At 35.9% G+C, this 12,458-nt stretch overlaps 2 protein-coding genes across 5 annotated transcripts in view; one reads left to right on the top strand and one right to left on the bottom strand.

The window, feature by feature from the left end:
• TYR (tyrosinase) overlaps positions 1-7,918 on the bottom strand; it is a 117,508-nt gene extending 109,590 nt beyond the window's left edge. Inside the window, 1 exon segment of the mRNA XM_001136041.3 lies at positions 7,100-7,918. Within this exon segment, the coding sequence (XP_001136041.2) occupies positions 7,100-7,918 (819 nt within the window).
• Positions 1-12,458, top strand: part of GRM5 (glutamate metabotropic receptor 5) — an 810,828-nt gene that overhangs the window by 134,758 nt on the left and 663,612 nt on the right. The window lies entirely within an intron of this gene.

The raw sequence follows: 12,458 nt of genomic DNA, 5'->3' as shown, positions 1-12,458 counted from the left end.
TATGATAAAAATATGTGACTACGTAAGCCAAAAAGGGCTTTTAAGATAAATATATTTTTTTATTTTTCTTAGTGGTACATAAATTAATGCATCACTTAAATTCATTGATACCTTAGATTTAATAAAATAGAGTAATTAGGTAGTGAGAGATAAATTCGAAGCAAAAGATGAAATTCAGGAGAGTCCACCCTGCCATCATTAACTGTTCACAACAGGTGCATACTTCCGTGGGAGGCTTGGGGCCACTAGGGAGATAACCTTGTTCTTTACCCAACTTACACTTACTCATTTTCGTCTCTAATAAACAATGATTGTTATGTCCCTTATAAAAACACATCCTTCATGAAGACACATTTATTTTTACATTGTTGTTTATTTCTTTTCTCTCAGAATCTAGTACAGTTTCTAGCACCCTGTAGATGTGCAATAAGTATTTGTTGGATGAATGAACAGAGTCAGTGGATGAGCCAAAGAATCTCCTACAAAAAGTATGTGTTGAGTGCTCATTTTTCTTGGTCATGTTGTTGGTACCACCTCTACCATAGAATATATTTCTAGAACTTATTTTTTTAAACCTATATTGAGTCACTACTCTGTCCTAGGCCATAAGGGAGATATCTCCATATACATTAAAATTAGAAATTCTCACAACTACCCTGTGGATTTTTATGATTTTATCTCTATTTTCATGATGAGGATACTAAGCCAGACTGTGGAAGACTACAAAAGGCTAACGGGATATAAAGCCCCATGTTATGATTTATAATTTTGTGAACAGTAGGTGAGACACATAGAATAATAATTTAAAGGTAAAATGTCTTCCCGATCAACTGTTTGCATCACATTTGAAAATAATCAAGACTATTTTATTGGTCTATCCCACTGAATTTGCTATCTATAAGCATGTATAAACAAATTTAGTCATCTCAAATAGAATTGAATGGGCAGTCCCCCACCATAGATGGCTGCTACTGTGTTAGATAAGAAATGCTTAGAGAACCTACTCTTAATTTTTGGTCACTAAGACATAACTTAAGAATTTATGCATTGTGTGGTAGAGAAAAAATTGGGCTCTGTAATACAGGTAGATGCAACTTCAATTCTGGCTAATTTTCTTACTGGCAATGAACATGTTTTTTAGACTTGCTAAATCTCAATTTTTTTAAACTGTACTATGACATAATATACGAAAAGAAACTATTCAACAAATAATTTCTGTTTCAACAAATGCCAGTTTCTAGTTTTCCTTATACCTCACAACATTCCTAAATCCTTTTATCCATATATAATTGAGAACTAGAACTGTTGAGTGACTTGTCTTAGGGTCATATGATATTTAGAGTCAAAACCAAAGCACTGAAACACAAGTTTCCTTATTCTGAAGCAATACCCACTACATTAATTATGATGTGTTAATGGCTTAGGAATGGTTGAATAAAACTAACCTAACTTTTACATTGAATGTGATATGTTGGATGCTTTTATAATTTGGGTTAACTTGACGCTACAAGTATATAGACTAAATCATTTTTATTCCTCTTTGAGTAATCTCAGGATATTTTCAAAAGATCCTGCTGCCTTAAAGACTCCTACAGCCAACTCAGTTAAATTAGAGAGGCTTGAATGAAACTATTTTTGCTGAAATGCCAACTGCCAAGTGACTAAGTGTTCGGATGACTGGAGGTATTACTAACAAGGAGAAAATCTACCCTGGTTCCAGAAATAATTTGAAAAACTCCAAACCTTAGTCTTTACACTGCATACAGGAGAGGAGGCAGGCTAGGAGAAATTATATTAGCATTGTGCTTATGATCATGAAGATTCTAGTCAGAAAGACCTGGTTTCCAATACTGACCCTATTAGTTACATGGCCTTGGGCAAGTTACTTAAGCTCTCTGGGTATTAAGTTTTTTCATCTGTAAATGGGAATTATACCTTTCTATCAATGATCAAATAATCTAACATGTATAAAGCACTTAGCATAGTGCCAGGTGTAAAGTGTTTAATAATGACAACTATCATAATTATTTTTGAAAACAAGACCATTGGGCAGGTCACCAAATTGTTTTTAACTTTGGGTGTATAACACTGTTTGAATATTCATTATTATAATATCTAACTTTGATGTATCATTTAAAAATATATTACTTCCACACATGAAACTCAAACAATAGGTCAGATCCTAAACAAGTCATATAAACACATCTTATTGAATCCCTTCACAGTAATGCTTTAACCTATATTATTCTAATTTTAGGGACAAAAATCGTCTCACAATAATTAAGTAACTTAGGGTCTTGTAGCTAAGTAAGTATGAAAGTTCACTCAAATTCATGCTGATGTGACTGAAAAGACTATACTCTTTCCGCTACATTATTCTGTTTTCCATTCCATTTAATACTCCTATTAACACACACAAAAAACATGTATAGATGGTAATTCTACCTCATTTTTTTTCTCTTTGGAAAAAACAAAGGTCAAAGATTTCAAATAACTGGTCCAATGTCATCTACTAAATGGCAGGGGTAGAATTTGAGCCTGGATGTTCTGATGATGACTCTGTTTTTTTTCTATTTCAACACAAGTGATTTATAACATATGCTGGGGGGACGATCAAGTGTTCCAAGTCAAAGAAAAAAGGGGAGATAGAAGAAATAGATATATTAATGAGGAAGGTGAACCTAAATACTGTTCTCTTAAATTTAAAGAAATAGCAATAAACTGCCAGCTATTAAAAGCTTTTGGGAGCAAAGATTTTGTTATAGCATTAGAGGTTTTATCTGGGGAAAAAATGTAAACCATATGACATTCCACAAAATCTTTTTCATAAAGAAAAAAGAGAAGCTGTTATTTCACTGAGCTGTCGTCATGGTTACCTAAAACCCATGACTCTCTGCTGAAATGTGACTTTTTTTCTTCTCTTTGCTTCCATGTGATGTGCTTTTCACCTGATGAGTGAATTCCCTGGTCACAATTCACTCATGTCTATCAGCTAGGAAATGTTTTTCCTCTTTGTTTCTGTTCATGATGCCACCTATTCCTGATACCCCTTTTATTTTTGTGGCTAGCTGATCTGTTGGTTGCATAACATTAGATCTAATTATATTGAGCATGGGTAGTTTGTACTTAAATGTTATTAAGCAACCCTCCACCTCCAAATATAATGAACTATTTTAATTGATGATAAACATGGCCCCTACTTTAAAGCTTTGGGAGTTAAATAAATGAGCAAACAACAGACATGAATTAGGAACACAATATTTCCAAATAAATTAGTTACCTGATTTTAATATATTTAACAGAAAACTCTGACCAATAAATATTAACTTCATTTAAATCACACTCAGCTATGTTGCAACTTGCTTCATCTTCTCTCTTGTATTGTCTTTCTTTGCATGCACACACGCAGACATACATATGGAACTACCAGAGAGAACGACACAAGATATATTATACCCAAATTTGAGTAAGTGGCTACTGTTGACACTGTTGTATCCTTGGCACTGGGAATCCAGTGCTATAAAAAACTGCAGTGAATGGTCCTAGAAAACTACCCATGCAGAGTTTAATATTTTATGTATGTTAGCATTGGAGCTAATGTTTCTTTGATGTTAAATTCAGCATGTATTTATAAAGCCTGTTCCATGTGTATATTATAGTCCTGTGCTCTGTGGATACAAAAATATTTAGAAATGATCACCACCTTGGAGCGGCTGACAGGCTGGCAGATACGGACAGGCTGGAAAACCATTACATGTAATGAAAAGTTACAAGTGCTATGATACAAATCTGTATAAAGTACAATGATAGCACAAAGGGGGAGAGGGTCAACTCTACCTGAGTAACAGAGGTGGATCAGTAAAAGTCTCAGAATATTTTCATTATGATATAAATTAAAAGGACTACATCACTGTGTCTGCCTATGTTGTCTGGGGCAGGACAATTTTAAGGGAGTCAACGTGATTACATGTCAAATTATACACCCAGAAATTAGCGGGTTACTTGACCCCTTCTGAACCTAAATGGATCCTTATAAACAAGAAATAACATTGTTGACTTAAAAAGCACTGCAGTCAGAGCCGCTTGGTTTTAGTCCTCAGATGTGTGACTTTGGACAATCATCCTGCCATTTTAGGCTTTTCTATAGTTCTTAATAAAATGCACAGGTTACCCTAAATAAAATTGAAGATCTCTCAGCTCAGAGTTAATAAATGCTATCAAATATCTAAAATCTCAATTTTGGAGTCAAGTAAAATGATATCTGAAACCAATAAAAAAAGAAGGCTTTATGTGAAAGGTGCATCAGCCTAGCTAATTTGGAAGGTCTTAACTCAATCTAGAAACTATTTGATCTCATCTCACACAAATAGTCTAGTTCTTAATTTAAGCATTCAATTTGGACAAAGGCATTCAAATTAATGGTGTGTTTATTACAGAACATGCGTTTTTGTAAAGTGAAAGTAAAAAGATACCAAAACAATCTCCATTAACTCAATGATTATCAGTGCTGGCTGCACATTAGAATCACAAAATGAGGGTTTAAAAATGCAAACACTTGAAGGCCCAGCTTGATGGCTCAGGCCTGTAATCCCAGCACTTTGGGAGTCTGAGGCGGACAGATCACTTGAGGTCAAGAGTTCAAGACCAGCCTGGCCAACAGGGTGAAACCCCATCTCTACTAAAAGTACAAAAAATTAGCTGGGAGTGGTGGCGGGCCCCTGTAGTCCCAGCTACTAGGGAGACTGAGGCAGAAGAATCACTTGAACCTGGGAGGCAGAAGTTGCAGCGTGTGGAGATTGCACCACTGCCAAAAAAAAAAAGACACTTGAACTTTACAACCTCACAGGAGACCACCTGAATCTGAATTTCTGGCAAGAAATTAGGTGCATAAAAACCTTGCAACAGTTTTTTATTTTTATTTTTTAAATGGTTTTTTGGAAGCTTCCTAGGTGATTTTGACATTGAGAACTCTGAATTAAAGCAATGTAAGCAATCGATCTTAACTATTTTAAGGACTTTGTAACCAGAGAGGCTGTGTGAAGGAATGGAAACAGCCAATGCGAGTGGGGTTTGACTGTCACCTTTGCCACTAATAAGCCCTTGACACTACTAAAACATAGTAGGTGAGCAGCAAATGTTCATTTCACCTTTCTTAAACTGTGATTTGCTTGTTTCTCTTCAGTCATCTTCCTTCCACTCTGTTTTCTAATTTTATTTTTGAAACCTGTTTCTACACAGCAATTTAATCATAGAACAAGGTTGAAGTTGATAATTGTAACAATTTCAGTTCAGGGCTTACTGACTTGACAAACTTTTTTTTTTCTAGAGAGTATTAAAATTGAACACATTCATGAAGAGAGAAAAAGGAAAAAGTTCTACTTGACAATTAATAAGTAATTAGGAAAATAATACTCATACAGTTGTGGATAGCATCTGGTATTACACATCTCATGTAATTAAAAATCAATGTGTATCTATCTATTAAGATTTCCTGTGGATGTTGCAGCTTATTTTGGTAATTTAGACAGTCCTCCAACCTTTCTGGGTCAAGTTAAGCCACATAGTTAAATAAAGCATCATAACTGACTGAAAATCCCATGTCCAATCCTGGCAGTTTTTTAAACAGGAACAGAGGATATGAGAGCTAGATGAGAGTTTGCACATTATAGATTAAGGTAGGAGGTCTGAAAGCTTATTGAAATAGATTTTTTTCCAAGCACATTTTTTCTAGCCTTTCCTACACAAAACCCATTACATTTGGTAAATAGCTGACTAATAACACCAGAAATTATACAGTGGCTATTTTTTTAATGAACTTCAGTAGACTCCATTGGGATGGGGTACAAACTTGGCTGGGCAGAGAAGGCCATCTACATTTCAAAACTGCAGATTGTGGGAAATTGAGTGCAAGATTCTTCCCATCCCATTCACATATTGGGCTTAATTTCATAGAGCATTGCTAGTCAAAAGTGCCGTATTAGAAATTTTTGGAAGACAGGCAGAAAAGCATTCCTTTAACATATGGTTTTAAAATGATAAATAATTAAGCACATATTTCTTTGGTTACCATTTGCCCCTAATTCAGAATGAAAAATTCAGAATAGATGAAATAGGAATTCAATTCCAAATAGTAATCCTTCATATTTTATCTAAAGTTTTCAAGGACTGAGAAAGAAAGCTAACTTCTAATGCAGCCTAAAGAAAAAGTGAGACAGAATGAACCAGATCCTTTAGCTAAAGATATCACAGCGGTCACATCCTTGGAAATAGGATACAGTGGTCATACAGCTGAACTATTAGAGAATAAGTGTGATTTTTTTTTTGCTGCTTATTAGCTGTATGATCTTATGCAAGTTACCTGACACCTTTATAACCTCTAAAATAGGGAAAGACTGATAAGAGCATGAAATGAACGAATGCACAAAAACACTTGCCACGGGGTTTGCACATGCTAGATGTTCAGTGAATATTAGCCATCTTCATTATTTACCTGTTTAAGCCTCAGGATCTTCATACTTTCAAAAATGAAGATCTAATCCAATAATTATTTCCCAAACATTCCTGATTAAAAGAATCACCATAGACATTTAGTAAATTGTGCCTTCTCAGGACTCTCTCCTGAAGATTCTGACCAATTAGTCTGGGATAGGGCCAGGAATTTGCATTTTTAATTTGTACACCATATGAATCCTGTTGTGAATAATAATTTTATTTTTCAGAGACATTAGTGTATATCATTTGTTTTTTTAATCATCCAGATATGCATTCATTCACTCATTTATTCAATTCACAAAATACATAATGCACTATTGCCGTTTTTAAAGGCACCATAGTATGTTCTGGGAAATGCAATAATGAATCAAGTACTCTGTTCATTGCAGTTTAGAAACCTAGTAGAAGTCATTAAACAAATAATTACACAAATATCTAAAGTGTGCTATAAAGGAAAAATACAAGATACATTGAGAGTTCTTAACAGGGCACCATTTCTGTCCTTGATGGGGGCTGCAGTGAGTGTTCAGGTGAGAAGTTTATACCCTGCCTGAAGGATTGTTAAGGTTCCTCCCTACTCTGACATCGTATATCTAGCATATCTTACCTGCCAAGAGGAGAAGAATGATGCTGGGCTGAGTAAGTTAGGATTTGTGGGGTGCTGACCTCCCATGTACTCATCTGTGCAAATGTCACACTTTTCTGCATCCCGCCAGTCCCAATATGGAATAGTGAAGTTTTCATCTCCTGTCAGCTTCTGGATTTCTTGTTCCCACCGCAACAAGAAGAGTCTATGCCAAGGCAGAAAAGCTGGTGCTTCATGGGCAAAATCAATGTCTCTCCAGATTTCAGATCCCCCAAGCAGTGCATCCATTGACACATAATAATGCATCCAGACAAAGAGGTCATAAATATTGATGTCGTTAAACATGGGTGTTGATCCATTTTTCATTTGGCCATAGGTCCCTATGGGGATGACATAGTCTGAGCTGATGGTATGCTTTGCTAAAGTGAGGTAGGCAAAAAATTTGTCCTTCTCTGGGGCACTCAAATCGAAGATGTTTCTTCTCACCAAGAGTCGTCTCTCTGTGCAGTTTGGTCCCCAAAAGCCAAACTTGCAGTTTCCACAGTTGAATCCCATGAAGTTGCCAGAGCACTGGCAGGTCCTATTATAAAAGACGGAAGGCCACGACTCCCGGTCATCCACCCCTGTGAAGGGAAATTGAGGCCCAAGCGGTGCATTGGACAGAAGGATATTCTGACAGGAACCTCTGCCTGAAAGCTGGCCACAGGGACTCCTGTCCCCGCTCCACGGTGGACAGCATTCCTTCTCCATCAGGTTCTTAGAGGAGACACAGGCTCGAGGGAAATGGCCAGTGGAGGTCTGGAAACTCCACAGCAGGCAGTACAAAGCAGCCAGGAGCATTCTTCCTCTAGTCCTCACAAGGTCTGCTGGAACTGGCTAATTGGAGTCACAGACTTCTCTTTCCAGCTACTACTACAGTGATTATCACATGTCTTGGCTGAGACCTATATAATACCACTCCCACCTCCAGCATCAAACACTTTTAGTCTTTATCTTAAGCTTTCATCCTCTGAAAAGCACATGACTGACTTTTCCTTGGAATTGGCTTGTATCCCACCAGTGGGATAGGCCTATGTTAAAGTGAAAAACTCTATTCACCATTAATAGTTTAATTCTTATGGTTAGAATATTAACAATAAGATTAGTAATAATAATGCCTGACCTAAGCAAACCCAGTTAATAGACTACAAAACTAATGATGATTTGACCTTGCAAATGAGAGGTAGTGTCAGGAATAGAGCTTCTCTTATTAAGAAAGTTTAGGAAGTATTAAAGATTATGGGTTTAAGGTAGTTATTTCTCAGAAACCATAAACAGGCTACAATGTTTGAAGAACTCAGTATGCAGAGAGAGATTGTCTTCAGAGCCCAGAGAGAATTCCTTATATGTTATTAAATTTCAGTTTGTTTATTTTATACAAAGTGTCAGAAAAAAAATCTTTCTGAAACTTTTCTCTGATAATCCTGATGAATTTTCTGACAACTCCTAAGGATAGCTCACTTTGATAACTGGGCGATTTGCTTCATTGTGGGGATATCTCACGGTAAAGAGCTCTCTCTCTCTTTCTCTCTCCCTCCCTCTCTCTCTCTCTCCCTCTCCCTCTCTCCTCCCTCTATCGTCTCTCTCTCTCTTCTCTGTCTCTCTCCTCTCTCTCTCTCCCCCATCCTCTCTCTCTCCTCTGTCTCTCTCCTCTCTCTCCTTTCTCTCTCTCTCCTCTCTCTCTCTCCTCCCTCCTTTCTCTCTCTCTCCTCTCTCTCTCCAATGCTGTAGCCATGTTGTTTTTCCTATAAATTCTAGAAATTAGGAATTTTTTTGAAAATGTTTTTGCAATGTGTTTTGTGCAAAGAAATTCTCAATTAGTGAGTGAATGAAAAAGGAGAAATATATTTCTTCAGCAAATATTTTTTGATCATCTCAATTATTTCAAAAGTTCCTTCTCTGTGTATAGTGAGCTAGGGAAACTGAAATTCATGGCTAAAAATACAACTTAACTATGTTAGTTTTCAAATGAGTAGTATAGATAATTAAGTCAAACTTTTAATGGAAGAGATATATTTGTGGGCTGATATTAGAAAGAATTGCATAATTTTGGATAATAATATGCAAGTGTTATCAAGGGAGTGCCTTGATTAATATCTCAAAGAGTGGGCATAAGTTGGACAGACAATTGAGAATATATACAACACCTGAGACAGGGGAAATGTGTAGAGGTGGGAACTGTGTTTCATCTATCAAGTTGGAGCATTAAACTGAGGCCTCCACACATCATAGAAAATTAAACCTGGGACCAATCTATGGAGGGGCTTAAAGACTTTGTGGTTTGAACTAAAGTGAGCTCTTTTGTGAGCTGAAGAGTGACAAAAAGAGTAGTCAAATCAAAGTTGCCCCTCTGAAGCTTCCTTCTTTGTCCTCCTCCATACTTAAAGTTGGGGGATCCACTGAAATTAATGAAAAAGGAAAAGAAAGTGAAAGCTTTGAGGAGATCATTAGTATTTGGGTGCATTCTAGGAAAAGCCATCACTATTTCGATGATGCCAGAATGTCAGACTGCTCTGCTTTTTTATCTTTTTGCTGGAGTTTGTCTCATTATTTAAGAAAAAAAAAAAAAAGTCACGGCTCCTCCAAACAACTTTTTTGAGACAGAGCAGGCTTTGCAGGTACATGGAGCAGTGTGTGGGTGAAGAGGAAGAGAAGTTTCCATGGAAATGCTGCCTCTGGCTGGAATCAGGAAGTCATCACATGATCTCCACAAGGAGGCTTAATCTTTTCTCTCTCTCTTTCTTTCAGAGCCACAAAGAGATTAACACAAGACTTCTTGTCCCTGGGGAGCCTTGGGTCTGCATTACTTGTAACCACATGTGGCATTTCATAATTCTTTTCTATGTACTTGCAGACAGAATTCAACTTCTCATGTTCAATTTAATTAAGAATTTTGCCTTACACTTGCCCCACTATCGGGCTTCCAGTGAAATAACTTAGAAAGTCTTCATCATGCTCTTTAAGGGCTTTTGTGTCTGCTGTCCCATCTATTTTTCATAATCTTTAGAGCCTTAGAGGAATTACTAAAATGTACTTAGTCCTATTAATTTCCTTTACAGGGTTGATTTTCTTAAATAGGACAGACCTCTTTATTTGTCCCCAGTATAGGCCACTGTCTCCTCTGGCCTACATGTGTTGTAGTCTTCAGTCTTATTGCCAGTCTTGGGTTCCTAAATATTAAATCCCATTTAGAGTGCTTTCTTCCTGACTCTAGATGTACATTCTTTAGGTATCTTCAGTTGTGGGATTTGAAAGGGTCCTATCCTATTTTGGGAGATTATTGTATGACCTGACATGAAATTACTGCAATGCTCTATAAAGTAGAATTTGGGGTTCAGTAAATACTCTGCAAGTATTTACTTGTAGACATGGGGAGAGATGGGAATGCGATGGTAAGCACAGCAAAAATCTCTATCATCAGGAAGGATATTGTCTCTTAAAATACTATTTTAATTTTAGTAATTTTAAATAATTTTAACTACATTACTTTAAATAACTTTTTTATGGATTAAATTACTTTTTAGGTTTCTATAAGAGAAATTTAAAGAGAGAAATTAGGGAACATGACAGAAGGGCCTTTCTAGTCTCACAAGAGAAGGGATAGTCAGGGATAATTTTATGGGAGAAGTGACATTTCAAGTGACACTTGAGGGATCACTAGAAGTCTGTTTGATGAAAGGGAGAACAGTAGGAGTGTGAGCTTTCCAGGCAGAGAGAATAGCATGTGCAAAGTCTCCAAAGTGGAAGTAGGTTGGTATATTCAAGGGATTTAAGGACAGTTAAGGTGGCTGCAACCCCCAAAATGGTAGAGGCGTGATATAAGAATGAAGGTGTGTGTATGGACCAGCTCATAGTCCATAAAGCCTTTGTAGCAAAATTTTGGGTAACGATTCATGAATTTAAAACTTTTCACTCAAGCTACTGAGGTGAGAACAGATGTGGGGTGGGAGCTAGATTACATGTGGAAACTACTGTTAGGATATTATTGATGTAAACCAGGCAAACATGACATTGCTTAGACTAGAGTAATGATCTCTGAGATGGGCATAAGTTAATGAATTTGAGAGATACATAGGTGATAAATTCAAGAGCAGTAAGAAGTGAAGGGAAAGAAGATTTAGGGCTATGTGCTAGGTTTTTGGCTTGTGCCATTAACTAAAATAAGAAACAATAGAGGATAAATGTTTATGGGAATTGAATATAGGCTCAATTTTAGATAAGTTGAGTTTGAGTATAAACTAGCCACAATCACTGGTCCTCTATTTCTGGTATTTGTATAGATTATTCAGCCACTCACTTGTGTTAACCTGGTCAATTTTCCTCATTTTCCTCACTCAGATCACTGGTATTTGCTCTTTAATTTGGTAGTAGTTTGAATCCATTTTCTGTCTTTGTTTCTCAGCCCTCCTTTCAATTATAACAGTAGCTACCATTTATTAAATACAACTAACATAATTATCTCAGTATCAGTAGCTACCACTTAAAGAAAAAAATTTACTGTGGAAAGAAATATGCTCAAATCAGTAAAAAATAGTATAATAAACTAGCATTTACTTACCTCCAAGTTTCAACATTCAGCATTTTTCTGTTTTGTTTCTACTAGTTTAAAAATTCTGGAATGTTTTAAAACAAAACTCAGATAGCATATTCTACCTCTAATTTCGGTATATATAGCTAACAATTAAGAACATAAAAACAAAACCACGTATCTCACACAAACACATCTCAAACAAAAAGAACAATAATTCTTTAATATCAGGTATCAAATTTATGGTTAATTTACTTTAATTATCTCAAAAGTATTTTTGTCAAGATTCAAACAGGTATATACACTGCATTTTGGTTGATCTATTTTTATCAATTTCTATTAATTTATAAGTTTCCTTTTTTTAAAAAAAATGCAATTTATTTTTAGAGGAAACTGAGTTTTTGCCCTACAGGATTTCTCACATTTCGGGGTTAACAACGTTTATCTCTATGAATTTAACATGCTCATTATACAGTATTTTCTATCATTTTATACATTTTCAATAATAATATCTTGCATTTTCTGCAATCAGGGAGTTAGATCTAGAGATTTTATTATATACAGGTTGAATTTTGTTATTGCTTTTCTTAACAATTACTTCACAGGCATTGTTAAGTAATACTTATTTTGATATACTAGAGGACCATATTATCTGGTTTTCTCAGTATTTGTTTTTAAAATTTATCAGCAGCTTGAAGTGATGTCAGACTGTCCTTTCAATTACATAATTCTCTAGCAAACTTCTATATGGTTTTATTTTCACTGATAAGTATATCCTACATTTGGTATTTTATGAAAGGTTGCAAGAATGGT

This window comes from Pan troglodytes, chromosome 9, assembly GCF_028858775.2.
Source record: "Pan troglodytes isolate AG18354 chromosome 9, NHGRI_mPanTro3-v2.0_pri, whole genome shotgun sequence".
In the NCBI taxonomy this organism is placed as follows: Eukaryota; Metazoa; Chordata; class Mammalia; order Primates; family Hominidae; genus Pan; species Pan troglodytes.
Note: the sequence above shows the minus strand (reverse complement) of the source record. Positions and strands in the feature narration are given on the sequence as shown.